Source organism: Saccopteryx bilineata, chromosome 1 (assembly GCF_036850765.1).
Source record: "Saccopteryx bilineata isolate mSacBil1 chromosome 1, mSacBil1_pri_phased_curated, whole genome shotgun sequence".
In the NCBI taxonomy this organism is placed as follows: Eukaryota; Metazoa; Chordata; class Mammalia; order Chiroptera; family Emballonuridae; genus Saccopteryx; species Saccopteryx bilineata.
This window is the reverse complement of record NC_089490.1, coordinates 62,360,944-62,383,127: the sequence shown is the minus strand read 5'-3', so window position 1 is coordinate 62,383,127 and position 22,184 is coordinate 62,360,944. Positions and strand designations below refer to the sequence as shown.

General features: G+C 39.4%; 1 protein-coding gene across 1 annotated transcript in view; it reads left to right on the top strand.

The window, feature by feature from the left end:
* Positions 1 to 22,184, top strand: part of RNGTT (RNA guanylyltransferase and 5'-phosphatase) — a 284,204-nt gene that overhangs the window by 3,280 nt on the left and 258,740 nt on the right. The window contains exons 2-4 of the mRNA XM_066254248.1: positions 3,887 to 3,996; positions 10,722 to 10,825; positions 10,913 to 11,001. Coding sequence (XP_066110345.1) covers positions 3,887 to 3,996; positions 10,722 to 10,825; positions 10,913 to 11,001 — 303 coding nt within the window. The remainder of the gene's footprint in view (positions 1 to 3,886; positions 3,997 to 10,721; positions 10,826 to 10,912; positions 11,002 to 22,184) is intronic.

The window sequence follows — 22,184 nt, the reverse complement described above, 5'->3', positions numbered from 1 at the left end:
GCTAATTATATATAATCTGTTTCACCTTTTCTAATTAAACCAGACTCCCAGTGAGAGAGCTCCTGTAGAGAGGGCCAAGCTTTATTTCTGAAAAATTCTTTTTCCCCCTTTTGAGTGATAGATTTCAAGTGAATACTTTGAAGAAAATAAACTTCTTATTTCTTACAGGTCATTGAATATGAAATTATTTTGTACCTGCCATGGGTAAGGGACTTACTAGGAACTAACTGGGCATATAAATACCAGACAGTCTTGTGATAGTGACGGTAACTTTGAAGTCATTTTACTTAGGAAATATTTGAATGTTGACTTTATGCTACTCTTTGGGACTACTGAGATGATTATGATACAGTCCCTCACCTTAATCTTTAAAGTGTATAGTCTATTTATTTATTTATTGTAAGTGAGAGTAGGGATGATAGACTCCGCATGTGCCCAGACTAGGATCCACCTGGCAACCCCTATCTGGGGCCGATGCTCGAATCAACTGAGCTGTCCTCAGTGCTCAGGGTTGACGCTTGAACGAATCTAGCCACTGGCTGTGGGAGAGGAATAGAGAGAGGAGAGGGAGAGGGAGGAGAAGAGAAGCAGATGGTCACTTCTCATGTGAACCCTGATTGAGGGTTGAACCTGGGATGTTCACATGCCAGGTTGACGCTCTATCCACTGAACCAGCTGGTCAGGGCCAGCATATAGTCTTAGGGGAATAGCAAACTATTATTTTAAAACACAGTTCTGTTGTAATAAATGCAATAATGAGTATTATAGAATAAATTATGGGATACCGGAGGTAATGGACCTGATTCTCTTTTTGAGGTTGGGTAAGAGGAGATGAGGAGGAGGAAGGGAATCAGGGAAGACTTCCCAGAGTAGCTGACACATGAATTATCTTGAATTAATAGAACAGTTAGGTAGATGGTTGGAGAGAGAGATCCAACCATCTAATGGGATGAGTCTTCTAATATACCATATTATTTGCTTATTTATTATGTTTATAATAAGTTTATGGTTTATATTTTTCCAGAAGTATGTAAGTGCTATCAGGGATTCTTACCTCTTTTTTTCTTTTTATTAATGTATTCCATACCCCTAGAATAATGCCTGGTACATAATAGGCGTTCATTAAATAGCTGTTAGATAAACTAAATGAAATGTAATAATCTAGGTGAAATAAAGGTAGAGGTAGTGAGAAGTGGTCAGATTCTGGAAATATATAAAAATTTTTTATTTCATTTTTTGTATTTTTCTTAAGTAAGAAACAAGGAGGCAGAGAGACAGATTCTTGCATGTGCCCGACCGATCCACCGGGCATGCCCACAAGGGAGCGATGCTCTGCTCATCTGGGGCCATAGCTCTGTTGCAACTGAAGCCATTTTAGCACCTGAGGTGAGGCCTTGGTGCCATCTTCAGCGCCCGGGCCAACTTTGCTCCAGTGGAGCTTTGGCTGCGAGAGGGGAAGAGATAGAAAGAAAGAAGAGGGGAAGGGTGGAGAAGCAGATGGGTGCTTCTCCTGTGTGCCCTGGCCAGGAATAGAACCCAGGACTTCCACACACTGGGCTGATGCTCTACCACTGAGCTAACTGGCCAGGGCCTGTATAAATTAAAAAAAATTTTATTTTAGTGAGAGGAGGGGGAGCAGTGACAGACTTCTGCATGCACCCCAACTGGGATCCACTGGGCAAGTCCACTAGGGGACGATGCTCTGCCTATTTGGGGCCTTTGCTTTGTTGCAGCCAGAGCCATTTTTTAGTGCCTGAGGTGGAGGCCAGGGAGCCGTCCTCAGCGCCCGGGCCAGCTTTGCTCCAATGGAGCTGTGGCTGCGAGAGGGGAAGAGAGAGAAAGAGAGAGAGAGAGAAAGGGAGGGGGAGGGGTGGAGAAGCAGATGGGCACTTTTCCTGTGTGCCCTGGTTGGGAATCAAACCTGGGACTCCTGCACGCCAGGCTGACGCTCTACCACTGAGCCAACCAGCCAGGGCAGATTCTGAATTTATTTTGAATATAGATGTGATAGGATTTGCTGATAGATTGGATGTTCAGTGTGTGAGAAAGAGAAGGTTCAAGGCCAACTCTAAAGGTTTTGGCTTGAGCTAACAAAAATTTATGTTACTATGAGAGGAGCAGGTTTTGGAGTTTGGATATTGAGAGCTCAGATTTGGATATCATGTCTGAGATGTTGGTAAGACATCAAGTAGAGACTAAGTCAAGTAGGCAGTGATAACTGCTAGCGTTAAGGGAGGGGTTTGGGCTGGAGATAGACATTTGATTGATTTTTTTTTTTAGAGAGAGAGGAGTGAGAGAGAGAGACAGAGAGAGAGAGAGAAGGGGGAGGAGCAGGAAGCATCAACTCCCATATGTGCCTTGACCAGGCAAGCCCAAGGTTTCGAACCGGCGACCTCAGGAGATAGACATTTGTGAGGCATCAGTACATTGGTGACTTTTAAATGGAGGAGACTGAATAAGACACCAGGGGAATCAGTGTAGGTAGAAAGGAGGTCCAAGGAGAGAGCCCTGGAACAAAGCATAGAGGGCTCAGGGAGATAAGGAGGAGCCAGTAAAGGAGACTGAGAAGGAAAGGCCAGAGAGATAAGAAAGCCAGGAGGATGTAGCATCTGGGATGCCAAGTGACTGTGAATCAGGGGCTCCCTCTTGAATTAAAAAGTGATTCGTTGTTTAAGAACTGAGAAGTGACCACTGGATTTAGCAGTGTGGAGGTTATTGGTAATCTTGAGTGGTTTTGTAGAAAATAAAAATTTTAAAGTTATTTTTATGAAATTTAGGTTAAAGCCTCTGGATAGATGTTAAAATTTCACTGAGATATTATTTTAGGTAGATATTAATTCTTATTGTTTTACTGTGTTTTAAAAAGATAAATTAGTTAAAATGGGTGATTTAAAAATTTATTATATAAGGTAACTTCTCCTATGCTTATATTGTGATTCAGAATAAAAGACCAAAAAGATCAGTTAGTCTTGCTGAAGTTATGATCACTGATAGTTGTTTGGAGAATGATTTTGGTTAGCATAATTCTCAGCATGATACTTATCCTTAGATGTAAGGTAAGGTCCATAAGATGGAGAGAGTTCCAAGCTCATATTAAAAAGGTATAATAAGGAATTTGAAAGAATTGATTTAATTCACTCTGTTATCAGTTTTCTAGTGCCATATTTTTAAAGCTTTTAAGGTAGTAATTTTTTAATGTAGTGGTTTAGAATTTAAGAGTTTTAGCCTTTTTTTTTCTTTCTTTTTGTATTTTTCCCAAGTGAGAAGCAGGGGGGAGGCAGACAGACAGACTCCCACATACACCCGATCTTCCAGGGGGTGATTTTCAGCCCCTCTGGGGCATAGCTCTGCTGCTCTGCAATCTGAGCCATTCTAGCGCCTGAGGTAGAGGCCATGGAGCTGTCCACAGCTTCCGGGCCAACTTTGCTCCAATGGAGCCTTGGCTGCGGGAGGGGAAGAGAGAGACAGAGAGAAAGGAGAGGGGGGAGGGTGGAGAAGCAGATGGGTGCTTCTCCTGTGTGCTCTGACCAGGAATTGAACCCTGGACTTCCACACATCAGACTGATGCTCTACCACTGAGCCAACTGGCCAGGGTCTAAACTTAAGAGTCTTTATGGAAGTTCTATTACCTGGTAATTTCTCTTTTGCTGTATATTTGCTTGTCAATTTCTAGAACTTAAGCTGTTCTCAAAACTTTAGAACTTAAGTTGTTCTCAAAAGTTCCAAGGCAGCATCTTTTAAAAGTATAGTTTAGATTGAGAATGCTTCATGAGCAGTTCATTTAAAATAATTTAAGAAAGTGATTTTGAGAATTGCTAATTATAGAGTTTTAACCTGGACCTCTTTTAAAAAAATGAAAATTGTTTCCCATCTTCATGTTGTTTAGGAAGATTCTTACCTCTGAAGACCATGTTAGGACCAAGATATGATAGTCAAGTTGCTGAAGAAAATCGGTTCCATCCCAGTATGCTCTCAGATTATCTAAAGAGTCTGAAGGTAAGAAACAAAATATTTTTGATCATCATTTAATATGCTTTATTTCTCTTTCGTTCTTCATGCGGCTTAAATTTTTTTCCCCATTGATTTGAGAGAAAGAGGAAGGAAAGGGGAGAAAAAGAGAGAGAGAGAGAGAAAAGCATCAACTTTGTTGTTTTATTTAGTTTTGTATTAATTGATTGCTTCTCCTATGTGCCCTGACTGGGGGTTGAACCCACGACCACTGGTGCACAGGTTAGGCCAGGGGTTGGCAACCTATGGCTCGCGAGCCAGATGTGGCTCTTGATGGCTGCATCTGGCTCGCAGACAGATCTTTAATAAAAAAATAATAACGTTAAAAATATAAAACATTCTCATGTAGGAAATTTTCATGTAGGAAATCCGTTCATTTCCTACTGCTCATGTTCATGGTTGCGGGTGGCTGGAACCAATCACAGCTGTCCTCCTCCGGGACAACACCAAATTTTTATTGGATAATGCCTAATGTACACAGGTCGTTGTATGGCTGTCATGGAATTACATTTTAAAATATGTGGCATTCATGGCTCTCTCAGCCAAAAAGGTTCCTGACCCCTGGGTTAGGCGTTTTATCCATTGAGCCACTGGCCTGGGCTGGTGGCTTATTTTTTTCTTTTAAAACATTTTATTTTGAAATTGCAAAAATTGTACACAGTACTATGAACCCTTCCCCTGTTTCTTTCTAATGGTGACATCTTATGTAGTTGTAGTACAATATTAAAGGCAGAAAATTAACATTGTACAGAACCATTGAGTAGATTGCAGACCTTATTTTTAGTTTTTAGCAGTTTTTATGTGCATTCATTTGTGTATATGCGTATATAGCTCTTTGCAGTTTGAACCAACGTATAGAGTCATGGTAGTACTTACAGAGCTGTTTTAGACTCCTTCCTACCCCCAACCCTGTTCAGATTAGCATCTTTATAGTTTGATCATTTTGAGGATTTTATATAAATGGAATAAAACAGTATGTGATGTTTTGGAATTGGCTTTTTTCATTAAACATAATTCCCTTGTAGTCTATACAAGTTGTTGCATCTAGCAACAAAAAGTTTGTTCCTTTTTATTGCTGAATATTGTTCAGGTCTATGGATGTACCAGAATTTATTTAACCATTTAACAAGAGAATAGTTTCCAGTTGTGGGTATTGTGAATAAAGCTGCATGAACATTCATGTACAGATACATAGTTTTCATTTTTTCTGGGACAGGTACCCAAGGGTATGATTGCTGAGTGTATGGTTAATGTTACAAGAATGTGCCAAACTGTTTTCCTGAATGAAACTAATTTTTTATGTTATTCTGACATTGTACTGATTGTATTAGTTTCCTAGGGCTGCTGTAACAAGTTGCCACAAACTGGGTGGCTTAAAACAACAGAACTTTAGATTATAGACAAACAGAGAATCTTAAAAGCAGCAAGAGAAAAGTGGTTACAGGGAGTCCTCAGGTTATGATGGTCTCAACAAATGGCGTTTTGGATTTATGAAGCTCACACCCGTAAAAACTTAAAAAAATTTGAGATGTGAGTGTTTTGGCTTACACTGTTAGTGTCGTACTTATGAACTACATGGGCTAACTAGTTTGGTTGTACGTGGCGGAAGAAAACAGTAATGAAGCGGATGAGTGAGGGAGTTGGCGACCCCTGGTACGCTTATCTACGCCATTTTGGACTGTTAAAAGTGCAAGTGTCTCATTTGTGTGAGGCTAGGGTGTGTTTTGACTTACACCAAAATTTGGGTTATGTCATTGTCGTAGGAACAGAACGGTATCGTAACCTGAGGACCTCCTGTACTTACCTACAAGGAACTCCCATAAGACCATCAGGTGCTTTCTTAGCAGAAACTTTGCAGGCCAGAAGGGATTGGCATGAAATATTCAAATTGATGAAAAGCAAGGACCTACAACCAAGATTACTCTACCCAGCAAAGCTATCATTTAGAATTGGATAGATGAAGTTTCCCAGCCAAGAATAACCTAACCATCAAATCAGTATTACAAGAAATGTTACAAGGTCTTTATGAAGAAGGAAAAAAATTATGAATAATAAAATGGCAAGAAATACATATCTATCAACAATTACTTTAAATGTAAATAGGTTAAATGTGCTAATCAAAAGGCATACGGTGACTGGATAACAAAACCAGACCCTTAACATGTGTTGTCTGTAAGAGACTCACCTCAGATCGAAAGACATGCACAAAGTAAAGGGATGAAAATAGATATTTTATGAAGTGGAAACTACACAAAATTAAAAGATGGGGTAGCAATACTTATACCAGACAAAATAAACTTTAAAGCAAAGGCTATAACAAGGGCAAGGATCCAGCAATTCTATTTCTGGGTGTTTATCCAAAGAAACCCAGAACACTAAATTGAAGAGACATTTATATCCATGTGTTTATTGCTACATTCTTTACAATAGCCAAGATAAGGAAGCACTCTAACTGTCCATCAATAGATGAATGGATAAAGAAGTGGTACATATATACAATGGAATATGATTCAGTCATTAAAAAAAATGAAATCTTGCTGTCTGTAACAACATGATGGACCTAGAGGGTATTGTGCTATGTGAAATAAGTCAGAGAAAGACAAATGCCAGATGATTTCACTTATATATGGAATCTAAAAATAAATAAGCGGAACAGAGACAGACTCATAGATACAAGAATATTTTGGCAGTTGCCAGATGGGATGGTGTTGGGGAGATGGATAAAAAAAGTGAAAGGATTAAGAAGTACAGATTGGTAGGCAGTCATGGGGATGTAAAGTACAGCATAGGGACTAGAGTCAATAAGATTGTGATAACTATGTATGGTGTCAGATGGGCAGTAGATACATCGGGGTGATCACTTCATAAGTTATATAAATGCCTAATCACTGGGTTGTACATCTGAAACTAATATAACATGGTATGTCAACTATAAATTAAAAAATAATTAAAAAAACCCAGACCTTTATTCTCTCACAGTTTTGATGCTGGAAGTTCCAAATCAAGGTGTTAGCAAGGTTGGTTCTTCCTGGAGGCTTGGAGGAAGAATCTTTTCCGTGCTTTTCTCCTAGCTTCTGGGGATTGCTAGCAGTCTTGGGCATTCCTTGGCTTGCAGCTCCATCAGTTGTCTCTGCCTCATTGTTGACATTCTTCCTGTGTGTATCTGTGTCCAAATTATCCTCATGTAAGGACACCCTGATTCAGCATGACTTCATCTTTTCTTGATTAGATTTGCAAAGATGTTAAAACCCTATTTCCAAATAAGGGTCAAATTTATAGGGAGTTAGGACTTGACTACATTTTTAGGGAACATAACTCAGCTCATAACATTAATCTTTATGACTCTTTTTTATTTTATACTCTTTAGAGTCTGTTATTGTAGTCTATTATTAGTATATTCAACAAATATTAGTACCAATTATGTGCAAGGCTCCTATCATGGGATGGAAGAGTTACCATTTAGATTTTGAAAACTTTTTACTCATCCATTTTCTTGGTATAGTTTTGAGTCTTTATTTGCTAATATATTTTACTTTAGCTTAGTTACAAATTTTTAGTTTTTATTTCCATTATCAATAATTGTATTGAAAGTCTTAGTGAACATTTATAAAGCGTTAAATATTTCCTAGGCAGTGAGCTAAGAACTTGGGTTTAGAAGCCATCTTGGGATGAATTCCAGTTTGCCACATACAGCTTTGTGGCCAAGTTACATAATCTCTTCATGTTTCAGTTTCCTCATTTGTAAATAAAATTGGTGATGTAAGGCATGTAGATTAGTGCTTGGTACAGAGCAGGGGTTCCCAAACTTGCATACAGCCCCCTGAGGCCATTTATCCGGCCCCACCACACTTCTGGAAGGAGTACCTCTTTCATTGGTGAGAGGAGTACATTGACCATCTCATTAGCCAAAGCAGGCCCATAGTTCCCATTGAAATACTGGTCAATTTGTTGATTTAAATTTACTTGTTCTTTATTTTAAATATTGTATTTGTTCCCGTTTTGTTTTTTTTACTTTAAAATAAGATATGTGCAGTGTGCATAGGGATTTGTTCATAGTTTCTTTTATAGTCCGGCCCTCCAATGGTCTGAAGGACAGTGAACTGGCCCTCTGTGTAAAAAGTTTGGGGACCCCTGGTACAGAGTAAGGACTTTAACAACTCTATGAGGTAATCTATTATCTCTACTCATGGATTGAGGTTATTAATTATGCAAAATACATATGTATATATAATAATAATTGTATGTGTATATGTTATTCTATTTTTTCTTAATTGGGATGACACTGGTTTTTGTTAAAAACCATACAGGTTTCAGGTGCACAATTCCATGACACATCTTCTTTTGTATTATTATCTTTTTATTTATTTAATTTTATTTTATTTTATTTTTACAGGGACAGCAAGAGAGAGTCAGAGAGAGGGATAGATAGGGACAGACAGACAGGAACAGAGAGAGATGAGAAGCATCAATCATCAGTTTTTCATTGCGACGCCTTAGTTGTTCATTGATTGCTTTCTCTTATGTGCCTTGACTGCGGGCCTTCAGCAGACCAAGTAACCCCTTGCTCGAGCCAGTGACTTTAGGTCCACGCTGGTGAGTTTTTGCTTAAGCCAGATGAGCCCGCACTCAAGCTGGTGACCTCGGGGTCTTGAACCTGGATCTTCCGCATCCCAGTCCGAAGCTCTATCTGCTGCACCACCGCCTGGTCAGGCTATGACACATCTTCTGTATACTGCACTGTATGTTTATTCTCCCCAATGGATGTGTGTATGTTATACACACAGATATATTCACATAAAAACACATTATCCACAGACAAGATTAACACACATACATTGCTATGTATACATATATGTACATATGGGGCTCAGGGCAGTTAAATCACACAGCACACTTTCTCAGTTTTCTTGTCTAAAGTATTCCTATGTATTTAGGAAATGTATTGTTTGCTCAGCCTACTTTTTATGCACGTTTCATTTTGAATGTGGAGACAAATGACATGGATTCTAATTCTAACTCACTGAGAAGCTGTAATATGGGTATCTAAATCTTTGTATTTAGTAGTGTATGTTTTCTGAAGGAATTATGATCACTGCATAAGCTATGTAGGAAGAGAAGAGAAGTAGGCCTAGGGGTGGCAAATTGCAGAAAATACCATCAAACATACATTTCCTTAAGGAAGAACTCCCCTGATTGATAGACCCGTCTTTCATCAATACATGAACTCAGGAATCTGGAAAAATCAGTCGAGCACATTATGGCCACTAGTTATATTTTGGAAGCACACAATTTTGTCTATTTCATCATGTGTGAAATTTAAATGTTTTTGTCATTTTTCTCCCTGTAAAAATGGAGTCGAATCATTATGTAGATCAGTTTCCTTAAGGCAAATCCAACAATAGGTATCATTAAATGCAGTAACAACAAAAGAGAAAAATCACAATTTAGAAAGTACAGATTATTTTTCTTGCCATTCTTCTCAGGATATAGACTTTAGAACGAGGTGGAAGATGTGTGTGATTAACCTTTTTTCTTGGCTTAGTTCAGGTTTGCATTTCTTTTTTTTTTTTGTTTTCTTTTTTCTTTTTTTTTTGCATTTTTCTGAAGCTGGAAACAGGGAGAGACAGTCAGACAGACTCCCGCATGCGCCCGACCGGGATCCACCCGGCACACCCACCAGGGGGCGATGCTCTGCCCATCCTGGGCGTCGCCATGTTGCGACCCTCCTGGGTGTCGCCATGTTGCGACCAGAGCCACTCTAGCGCCTGGGGCAGAGGCCACAGAGCCATCCCCAGCGCCCGGGCCATCTTTGCTCCAATGGAGCCTTGGCTGCGGGAGGGGAAGAGAGAGAGAGGAAGGCGCGGCGGAGGGGTGGAGAAGCAAATGGGCGCTTCTCCTATGTGCCCTGGCCAGGAATCGAACCCGGGTCCTCCGCACGCTAGGCCGACGCTCTACCGCTGAGCCAACCGGCCAGGGCTAGGTTTGCATTTCTTAGTGAGACTGTCTTGCTGGGCTGAATGTGATTTTTGTTAAAGATTTTTCAAACCACATGGCCCATGAACACAAGCCAACAATGTCGGCAGTCAACAGAAGAAATAATGATTTTTGTTTCAATCCAAGAAAAACTGACTGTGAGGGGGGGATTAAGTCTTCAGTGAGATGTAAAAATACAGCCATGTGTTCTGTTCTTTACTAATTATTTAAGGGGTTTATAAGGGAATTTCGGCTGTACACAATTTTTACTCCTATACTATCCTCGCATTAGAATTTAACTGCCTAACATGTGATGTAGTGATGCTTGCTTGGAATGCTGGGCTGAGGGGTGCCTGGAACTTGTTTAGATTGAGGGGAATTTCAGATGGATACTACCCCTTGCACTAACTTCTTGTCTAATAAATCATAGGTGGAGAGGCAGATGCCGAAAACTAAGTGCTTGCTTTTTTTAGTTAGACTTCGGTGGTGTTGAAATGGAGTCTGTTTTGCTTATGTTCTTGTTCCATCATTAGTTTGGCGGTTGACTTATTTCATTTATTGTCTGCTAAGTTCTAGTGCCTTGAGTAAGACTTGGTTGAGTGAAACGTTATCAGTAGTTCATTGGCACAGTGAGTGTAAATAATCCCGCAGTGTAGACGAATGAACTGGAGTACTGGCATCAAAATCACTTACTAGTAAACCTGCCCTTTTTTGTTTTTGTTCTTTTGTTTTTAAATAAGGTTAAAATGGGCTTGTTGGTGGACTTGACAAATACTTCAAGGTTCTATGACAGAAACGACATAGAAAAAGAAGGAATCAAATATATAAAACTTCAGTGTAAAGGGTAAGTCATGCATTAAGATTCTTTAATATTGAAAACTTTTGCTGACATGTGTAATCTCTTTTTAAAAAAATGTTTTCATATTACTAGACATGGTGAGTGCCCTACAACTGAGAATACTGAGACATTTATTCGTCTGTGTGAGCGGTTTAATGAAAGAAACCCACCTGAACTCATAGGTATGTTTGACTTGACTTTACGACTGTGAAATAGTTTATTTTGTGATTGGGCTTTCTTCCTCTTTTTTTCAAGTGAGTTGGTATGGAGGTATTTCTTCTTTTTAAAGTAATCACCAGATATATTTATTACAGTAATAGATTAACTTTTGCAAACTATAAGATAGAAAAAAGAAAAATACAAAAAACTGTATTTTTATATAGAATAACTGTGTGTTTATAAATAATATTTTTCAAAATAAAGCCCCAATTGCCCCTCTTTGGATGTACTGTTGGGAAACTCTATCATAAACACTACATATTTCCTATAATTTTGTGTTTTTTACTAGATATATTACTCTGAAGCTTTTTTCACTTAGTATCTGAGAGTGATCCATGCTGATGTATGTAACTGTTCATTTTTGCTGCTCTGTAGGATTCCATCATCTGAATATACAGCAGCTTATTTATTCCCCTGTTGATGAACAATTCTTTTAACAAATATTTATTGATTGCTATGCTTTGAGAGGTATAGGCTCTTGGAATATATCGGTGAAGAAAGCAAAAAATAGTCCCTTCTCTTATGGAGCTTATATTTTAATGTGGGTTGGGAGTAGGGGTGACTGGGTAGGGGAAGGCAGGCAATAAACAATAAGTGTAATAAATAAGTACTTTTTTTTGTGTGTGTGACAGAGAGAGATAACGAGAGGGACAACAAAGGGACAGACAGACAGGAAGGGAGAGAGATGAGAAGCATCAATTCTTTGTTGCAGCTCTTTAGTTCATTGATTGCTTTCCCATGTGTGTCTTGACCTGGGGGATACAGCAGAATTTGTGACCCCTTTGCTCAAGCCAGTGACCTTGGGCCCAACCAGTGACCTTGGGCTTCAAGCTAGTGACCTTTGGGCTCAAGCCAGTGACCCTGTGCTTGAGCTGGTGAGCCTGCACTCAAGCCAGTGACCTTGGCGTTTTGAACCCGGGTCCTCTGTGTCCCAGTCTGATGCTCTATCCACTGCATCACCGTCTGGGCAGGTTAAGTACATTTTCTTAAAATGACAGTTACTTAAAATGACATTTGGGTTATTTTCAAGTTATTTTTATTTTTAAATTTGCTATTATAGATAATGCTGCTAGGAGTAGTCGTTAAATTTTTAAGGTTTGATTTTGAGCCTTGATTTATTCTTTCTGGTATTTATAATGGCATATAGTTTGAATTGAGGATCCAATTTAAATGTTTTTTATATAAACAATCATTTGTTTTATTTATTTATTCATTCATTCATTCATTTATTCTTCTTTTCCAAGTGAGAGGAGAGGAGATAGAGAGACAGACTCCCGCATCTCCCATGGAGATCCACCTGGCGGCCCATGTCTAGGGGCAATGCTCTGTCCATCTGAAGCCATGCTTGCAACTGAACTATTCTTTGCCACCGAGGTGGAGGCTCCATGGAGCCATCCTAAGCTCCCAGGGGCGATGTACTCAAACTAATAGGACCATGGCTGTGGGAGGAGAATAAAGAGAGAAAAAGAGAGAGAGAAAAGAGGAAGGGAAAGGGATAGAGAAGCAGATGGTCGCTTTTCCTGTGTGCCCTATGGATTGAACCTGGATAGCCACATGCTGACTGATGCTCTACCATTGAGCCAGCTGGCCAGGGCACCAGTCATTTGTTTCAACACAGTTTATTGAATAATTTGTTGCCTGATAGCTAGAGACCATAAATTAACGTCTTATATGTACTGTTGGAAAAATATTTTTCTTTTTTATTTTTAGCGGGAGAGAGACAGAGAGAGAGGTAAGAAGGGACAGTCAGGGCCTTGGCCGGTTGGCTCAGCGGTAGAGCGTCGGCCTGGCGTGCAGGGGACCTGGGTTCGATTCCCGGCCAGGGCACATAGGAGAAGCGCCCATTTGCTTCTCCACCCCCTACCCCCTCCTTCCTCTCTGTCTCTCTCTTCCCCTCCCGCAGCCAAGGCTCCATTGGAGCAAAGATGGCCCGGGCGCTGGGGATGGCTCCTTGGCCTCTGCCCCAGGCGCTAGAGTGGCTCTGGTCGCGGCAGAGCGACGCCCCGGAGGGGCAGAGCATCGCCCCTGGTGGGCGTGCCGGGTGGATCCCGGTCAGGCGCATGCGGGAGTCTGACTGACTGTCTCTCCCCGTTTCCAGCTTCAGAAAAATACAAAAAAAAAAAAAGAACAGTCAGGAAGGGAGAGAGATGGGAAGCATCAACTTGTAGTTGTGGCACTTTAGTTGTTCATTGATTGCTTCTCATACATGCCTTGACCTGGAAGCTCTAGCTGAGACATTGACCCCTTGCTCAAGCTAGCGACCTTTGGGTTCAAGCCAGAGACCATAAGATCATATCTATGATCCCATGCTGAAGCCAGCAATCCTACACTCAAACTGATGAGCCTGCGCTCAAGCTGATGAGCCTACACTTAAGCTGATGACCTCAGGGTTTTGAGCCTGGATCTCAGTATCTCAGGTCAGTGCTCTATCCACTGTACCACCACTGGTCAGGTGGAAAATATTAAAGTCATTTCTTTTATTATTTTTGGAAACATTTTAAAACTCTTGTCAATATATTTTGTGACTTCTTTCTTTTCTTAATTTATTTATTTACTTTTTGTTTTTTTTTTGTATTTTTCTGAAGCTGGAAACAGGGAGAGACAGTCAGACAGACTCCTGCATGCGCCCGACCGGGATCCACCCGGCACGCCCACCAGGGGCGACGCTCTGCCCACCAGGGGGCGATACTCTGCCCCTCCAGGGCGTCGCTCTGCCGCGACCAGAGTCACTCTAGCGCTGGGGCAGAGGCCAAGGAGCCATCCCCAGCGCCCGGGCCATCTCTGCTCCAATGGAGCCTTGGCTGCAGGAGAGGAAGAGAGAGACAGAGAGGAAGGAGGGGGTGGGGGTGGAGAAGCAAATGGGCGCTTCTCCTATGTGCCCTGGCCGGGAATCGAACCCGGGTCCTCTGCACGCCAGGCCGATGCTCTACCGCTGAGCCAACCGGCCAGGGCCTTTTTTTCTTAATTTAAAGCAGCGAGTAGATTTTACATTCAGGGGATTAACTGAAAAATTATTAGGAAGAAAGTTCAGGGGATATATTTGGATACAGATAAATAAAAATATATCAGCAACTTTCCTGCAAATAGCAATAAGTAGTTAGAAAATATAATTAGAGAATGGTCTCATTAATTTCATTATTAATAATATTGTCTAACATTTTTTTATTATTTTTTTATTTTTTTATTTTATTTTATTTTTTTTGCATTTTTCTGAAGCTGGAAACAGGGAGAGACAGACAGACTCCCGCATGCGCCCGACCGGGATCCACTCGGCACGCCCACCAGGGGGCGATGCTCTGCCCATCCTGGGCGTCGCCATGTTGCGACCCTCCTGGGTGTCGCCATGTTGCGACCAGAGCCACTCTAGCGCCTGGGGCAGAGGCCACAGAGCCATCCCCAGCGCCTGGGCCATCTTTGCTCCAATGGAGCCTTGGCTGCAGGAGGGGAAGAGAGAGACAGAGAGGAAGGCGTGGTGGAGGGGTGGAGAAGCAAATGGGCGCTTCTCCTATGTGCCCTGGCCAGGAATCGAACCCGGGTCCTCCGCACGCTAGGCCGACGCTCTACCGCTGAGCCAACCGGCCAGGGCTATATTGTCTAACATTTATTGACTATTTCCTCTCTGCTGGTCACTTTGTAAACCATTTTACATACATTATTTCATTTTCTTCTCACAACAATTCTGTTAGGTAGATATTATTTTCATCCCCATTTTATGATAAGACTAACTGAGGCTTGGAAAGATTAAGTTACTGACTCAATGTCATTCACACAGCTAGTAGGGTTAGAGTTTAGGTCAGATGTTAAGCAATCTGAGTTGAGAGCTCACACTGTAGACCACTTCTCTTGTCTGTAAATGGAGTCCAAAACAAGGAATAGTTATTAAGAAATATAAGAGGTCTTTACAAAGAAAACATACTTGAATATTAAAAGACTTGAAGGGAGAGATTTAAAATTTTTAATGTAATTCCATGCAAATACCCATGAGACTTTTGAAGAATTTATTATATAGTTAATTTGTATTTTGTAAAATTCACTTCCTCCATTAAGTCAATAAATATTTATTGAGCATAGCAAATCATACAGGCAAGATTATGAACAAGAAAATTTTGAAAAACAAAGGTAGTGAGGGGTTATTTTTTACCAGGTATTGGAGCTCATGGGAAAGCAGTGGAAACTACAGTAATTTCTGGTGGTAGGGATCTTTCTCAGATCAGTGGGGGAATGGTGATTATTCAACAAATGGTATTGATACAGCTAACTATATAATAAAGTACATTTTAGCTGGATTAAATATTTTTAAAAAGACTTGTAAAAATATTGGAGAAAATATAGGTATTTAATTATTGCATGAGGAAGGATATTCCCAGTACAGCTATAGTGCTCGACTTACGACCATGATTGGTTCCGACAGACCGGTCGTAACACGATTTGGTTGTATGTTGAGTAGGCTAAATGTACAGTACTGTGAAATGATGTTATAAAAATCTTTAAGTCATATTTTATCATAATTTTCTTTCATTATTGTTATATTAATTTTCTTTGTTCATTTTATGCCATTTTTTTCATCTCTACACCATTTAGTTTCTTATTTTTATATTCGTCGGGTTTAAGTAAAACACTGCATTACCAGTACAACTGGTTTAATATTTGCAAAGACAATTTCCTCTTGGTAGACATTTTGGGAGGGGTTTGATGAAAAATATCCAAGACACAATACACAAATTGCCGTACTGAGTCTGGGATAACAGTTGAAATGGTGCACGTGGAGGTGGTAGTGCTGCCGGAAGCTGGTCTGCACTGTCGTTCGCCCAGCTGGGCAACGCTTGCGCTGCCAGACGCGGAGCAGTCGTGGCTAGCTATTGTGGTCGTAAAGTCGAAGGATTGTAAGTTGCATAGGTCGTAAGTCGATCAATATTTGTACATCACTGAAGGCAGAATCCATAAACACTTTTTTTTTTTCAGAGTGTTCCTGACTACTTGCATGAGAATTGCCTGAGGATTCTTATTAAAGATGTATGTTTTAGCCCCATCCTGGACTTACATAATCAGAAACCCTGGGAATGAAACCTAGGAATCTAGTTTTAACAAGGGTCTTGGGAGATTTTTATGCACAAGTAAATTTGAGAGCTGTTGTCAAAAATTAAAATGTGATGTCTGTTTATGATAATAGTAACAACTGCTATTAGTGAGTGCTTATTTGCTTGGCAGACATGGTGAGAAAGAAGGAATGAACGAATCCTCACAGCAACTCTGTACAGGATGAGGTGATATCCGTTTTATAGTTAAGGCAATTGACTCTCAGAGAAGTTAAGTAGTTTTCCCATGTCACACATCTTGTAAGTGTTTAAACCAGACTTTTAATGCAGTTTCTGACTTCAAATTCCAAATTTCTAATTAGTTGCTACAGTAGTCTCTAGGTTGATCACATAAAAATGAAAAAAACTTCTGTGTTATAAAACAACAGAAGCAAAGCAAAAAGATATTTGACAGAATTAGAAAAATGTTTGAAGCATATATAACACATAAAAAGTTAATATTTTATATATAAGGAGATTTTATCCTATAGGCAAGAGAAGTATTCCTCAATAGAAAAATATGAAAAACCATAAAAAGGTAATTTATAAACAATGAAATATGAATAGCCAAGAAACATGAAAGATGATTTTTTTCTTTTTTTTATTCAGTGAGAAGAAGGGAGGCAGAGAGACAGATTCCCACATGCACTCTAACTGGGATCCACCTGGCAAGCCCACTAGGGGGCGATGCTCTGCCCATCTGGGGTGTTACTCTGTTGCTCAGCAACCAAGCTCTTCTTAGTGCCTGATTAGATGCCATGGAGCCATCCTCAGCACCTGGGGCCAACTTGCTCCAATTGAGCCGTGGCTGCAGGATAGGGGGGTGGGGGAAGAGAAGCGATAGTGAGAGGGGTGGAGAAGCAGATGGACACTTCTCCTGTGTGCCCTGACCGGGAATCAAACTCAGGACATCTGTATGCTGGGCCGATGCTCTACCACTGAGCCAATTGGCCAGGGCCCATGAAAGACTTTTTGTTCTCACTTGTTAACAAAAGATACATTTCCCATTAAATTGGCAATGATTTAAAAAATTATAAAGAACTGGATAAAATGGGTGTACTCATACATTTATTGGAGTTAAGTGGTATACCCTCTCTGGAGGGACAACTTGGTTATATTTGTCAAGATCATTAAAAGTGTTTATACACTTGGATTCATCAAGACCACATCTAAATATTTTAAGGAAGAAGTCAGAGGTAGTCATTAAGATTTATGAGGAAGGAGTTTCATCACAGCTTTGTAATAAAAGAACTGGAAACAGCTTACATATCTGATAAAAGCAGGCCGTTTATATTGTACAGTATGCAACTACTATCTAACAAGAATAATGGGAATACATGACATACAGTATTATGATATGTATTTTTATGTATTTACACATTCACACGAATGTATGTAACAAGTACACATGCATACACATATATTTAGGTATATGACTAGAAGATATACAGCCTAAAACAACATTGAGGCTTTTATTTGAATAATAAAAACAACTGTTTTCTCATTTGAGAGAAGCCATTATAGGGCTATATGCTAACAATACTTGAAGATTTCAAAGGAGGGCAGTCAAGTCTTAGCATCTGGAATCAGATGTCATGATTTCAGAAAGATTAACACTCAAGTTTAGAAAAAGAAGTCAATATTATAAATCGTCTAGTTGTATTCTTGGAAGAACTGATTGTAAAAAATAAGTTGAGTGTTTTACAGGTTATAAAAATTATAGAACTCTGCTACAATATATTATGTGTTTCTATATATGTTTTATATCATGGGTAGTGATTCTCTTCATGTGGATCGAAGTGGAAGGGCCTGCCAAGTGTTGGAGCACAGATTGTATTGGTAATTATAGTAATATTCTGAAGACAGTAACAGCAGCTGGTTGTTGGTAACACTTTTTCAAACAAAAGATGGTAAAGAATAAAATTTAATCTTAGGGTCTGAAAATATTGACCTACTTTTATAATATTTTAATTGTTTTAGTATCAGTTATGTATTTTTTTTTAATTAAATGAGAGGCGGGAGGCAGAGAGACAGACTTTTGCATGTGCCCTGACCAGGATCCACCTGGCAAGGCCCCTATGGGTGCTTCACCCATCTGGGGCTGTTGCTCTGTTGCTCGACAATCAAGCTATTTTAGTGCCTGAGGTGAGGCCATGGAGCCATCCTCAGGCCTGGGGCCAGTTTGCTCCAACTGAGCCATGGCTGTGGGAGGGGAGAGAGAGAGAAAAGGGAGAGAGGGAAGGGTGGAAAAGCAGATGGTCGTTTCTCTGGTGTGCTCTGACCAAGAATCGAACCTGGCCATGCACATGCCAGGCTGACAGCCGGGCAGGGTTGCAAATGATTTTCCTGAATCTCTCATTTCTTCATGTATTAGCTGAAATTCTTCTTTAGTAAGGAACTATTCCTTGATTATTCTGAAATGCAGTTTGTACAGGAAAGGCAAGTTAAATGTTTGGTTCTTTCCTTTCATTTCTTAATTTTTAGAATAGTATGTTGGCATGTTAGCAATCTCTAGTGTTACTGATTAAATTTAATTTTTGAGAGTCTATGAACTCTGTATTTTTTTATATAGTTGTTGTATTTGAATTAGTTGCAGTAATAATTTATTATGTCCAAATTGCTTCATCCTAGGCCAGTGGAGCCCCGTTTTTGTATCCTTTTGGTATCATCCCATCAGTCTTGATTGTTTTCTTGTTTTTTGGCACAAGATGTTTTCCAGATGTGGAATCATTTATTTCTCTAAAGGGCCCGGTTTCTGAGTTCCTTGTAGTGGAAAATAGTATTTAGGGATAATCTGGATGTTAGACAGCTTTTCATAATTAAACATATTAACATTTTTTGCAGTTAAGCATGCAAATGTACCAAGTGGGAAAAATAGACTATAAATGTCACATCAGTTCAGGTCAAGTTTTGTCCCCAAATGATTTATCAAAAATCTTATTTTTTTTAGAGCTGTTTTGAAATTATAACTAAAATTAGAGGTTATGTAGCTCTAGTGTATTTTTTTGCATGCATAGAAATAACTTTTGAAAATAAGAATTTTGTGGACTGGAGAAATTAAAAAATATGTGTTAAAAGACAAACACCTGATTTTTTGGTAAATGATAGACTATGTATAATATTGATAGATACACAGCTTAACTAATACCTGTAATTACTTTACATGTTTCTAGTTATAAATACATGTGACAACTTTGTGAATATGTATTTTCATTAGTAGCACATGCTTACTTTAGTAAAAAAAAAAATCTTCTGATCATATCTGTGGTGGTGCAGTGGATAAAGCATCGACCAGGAACGCTGAGGTCGCCGGGCTTGCCCGGTCACAGCACACACAGGAAGCAACTACATACTACAGGTCGAAGCTTCCTGCTTTCCCCACTCTTTCTCTCTCCTCTCAAAAAACCCCAATAAAATAAAATTTAATAAAATCTTTTGATTAAGTAAAACTATTTAAGATAATGGCACATATTAAATTCTTAATAATTATTAATTTCCTTTTAATGTTCTTATTTTTGTTGCTCATTGAGACCAGGTCTCAACCTCAGCACTATTGAAATTTTGTACTGTATAATGCTTTATTTTGGAGGACTTTCCTGTGCATTGTAGAGTGTTTAACAGAATCCCTGGCCTGTACTCCCTAGATGTTAGTTATAACAATTAAAAAGGTGTCCTGATATCGTCAGGCGTTCTTGGGTAGGGTAGGAGGGTTGGGGTCAAAGGTGCCTCCTATAGAAAACCACTGATTCTAGACTGATCAAATATGTTTTTTCATTATTATTATTATTATTATTATTATTATTTTTAATTCAGTGAGAGGAGGAGAGGCAGAGACAGACTCCCGCATGCTTCCTGACCGAGATCCACCCAGCAAACCCGCTAGAGAGTGATGCTCTGACCATCTGGGCCATTGCTTCGTTGCACCAATGGAACTTTTCTTAGTGCCTGAGGTGGAAGCCATGGAGCTATCCTTAGTGCTTGGGGCCAACTCACTCCAATCGAGCCATAGCTTCGGGGTGGGGGGGGGGAGGAAAAGTGAGGTGGGGATGGAGAAGCAGATGGGAGCTTCTCCTGGGTGCCCTGACCGGAAAGCAAACCCAGGACATCTATACACTGGGCTATTGTTCTACCACTGAGCCAACCGGCCAGAGCCAGATAAGTTTTTTGACCCTAAAAAATAATTTATCTGACTGGTGAGATGGAAAGGAAATTGTATATATTGAGAATCAGTCTTTATTTAAAAGACATGCTAGCACTAGCCCTTTATAACTCACTTCTAATTTATAGTTATATATATCCAGTATATATATTTCTAGTGTTATAGAGTTCATCTTTTTCTCCTTTTGTTGGAGAGATTCTTTTCTCGATTTGATTTTAAAACTACAGTTTTTCCTTAAAATGAAGAAGAATGTCAGTAATTTTTGAAATGCTTTATAAATTTATTTCATTATTTTTAGCTTACCTAGAAGATGAAGACAAATTTGACTTAAGAAGTTGACTTGAAATAGTTTAAAAATGGGTTAATCTTTAGTTCTGAACTCTGCTTTACTTGCCACTAGATGGACCTATTCTCATAATGACTGAAGAAAACTGAAATCATTTTAACATTGAAGATATATCAGACTAAACTTGTAGTAAACTTAAGTAATAGAATTTTTTTACATTAAATGCACAATCTTTTTTTGGGGGGGGTAAAGATTTGTCAATTAGACTAAAACTATATTTTCATAAAGAATATTAAAAGAGCAGTTGTACTTAAATTATGTACTGTTGTCCGATGACAATCATTTAATTGGCAATTTTTCTTACATTTTCTATTCATAAAATATTTAATCTTGCTAGAATAATAACTAGATACAAAAACTGGTGGTTTAGGTGAGAAACATATCTGAAGTTAGAATACATGTTGCTTAAATTGGTTTTAAATATATAGTGTGTCTGTAAAGTCATGGTGCACTTTTGACCAGTCACAGGAAAGCAACAAAAGACGATAGAAATGTGAAATCTGCACCAACTAAAAGGAAAACTCGCTCAGTTTCATACCTATTCAGTGCAGTTCGATGTGGGCTCATGCATAGATTTTTTAGGGCTCCTTAGATAGCTATCCTGTATAGCCTCTACAGACTCGTCACTGACTGATGGCCTACCAGAACGGGGTTTTTCCATCAAACTGCTGGTTTCCTTCGACTGCTTATCCCACCGAGTAATGTTATTCCTATGTGGTGGCAACTTCGTTATAAACGTGCCGGTATTCACGTTGCACTTTGGTCACGGATTCGAATTTAGCGAGCCACAGAACACACTGAACTTTCCTCTGTACCGTCCACATCTCGACTGGCATGGCTGTGGGCTGCTCCGCTGTATACACAGTGTTACGTCATCATCTATGCATGTGCACATGCAGCTACATCATCCTACAGAAACTGGGAGGGTTTTCCTTTTATTTGGTGCAGATTTCACATTTCTGTCGTCTTTTGTTGCTTTCCTGTGACCAGTCAAAAGTGCACCTTGACTTTACGGACACACTGTAGAGTAGAAAAAAACTTACATGTTGGGTTAAGATACATGTTGAATAAAAAAAGTCTGTTTACAGCTAATGCTTTTGTGTAACTTTTTTGAGTACCCCTTTTTTTACAAAGCAATAGAGAATGATGGAACTTCTAGAATTCCAGTATTATAGCCATTTACTTATAGATAGGTCTTTTTCTGTTTAGAGATGATCTCTTCTATTTCTTCATTTTAGAAACTTCATTTCAGTTATATTCTTGTTCTCTATTTTTGTCAACCTCTGACTTAACTAGGTCCTTTCCTGCATGGAAACATAGCTAAGCCTCCTATATTAGAAACTACCATCTCTGCAAAAAACCCCCCACAAAAACAACACACACACACACACACACACACACACAATTCTCCAAACCACACCTTTCTTTCTGTTTTATATTTCCCCTTTCCAGCTGACTTTTTGAGAGATTGATACTTGAATTTATTTATTCTCATTTACTTTCTTGCAACCTGGAATCCTCCCTCTGTACTCTTTAATCACAATTTTCAGTTCTAATCATTATGTG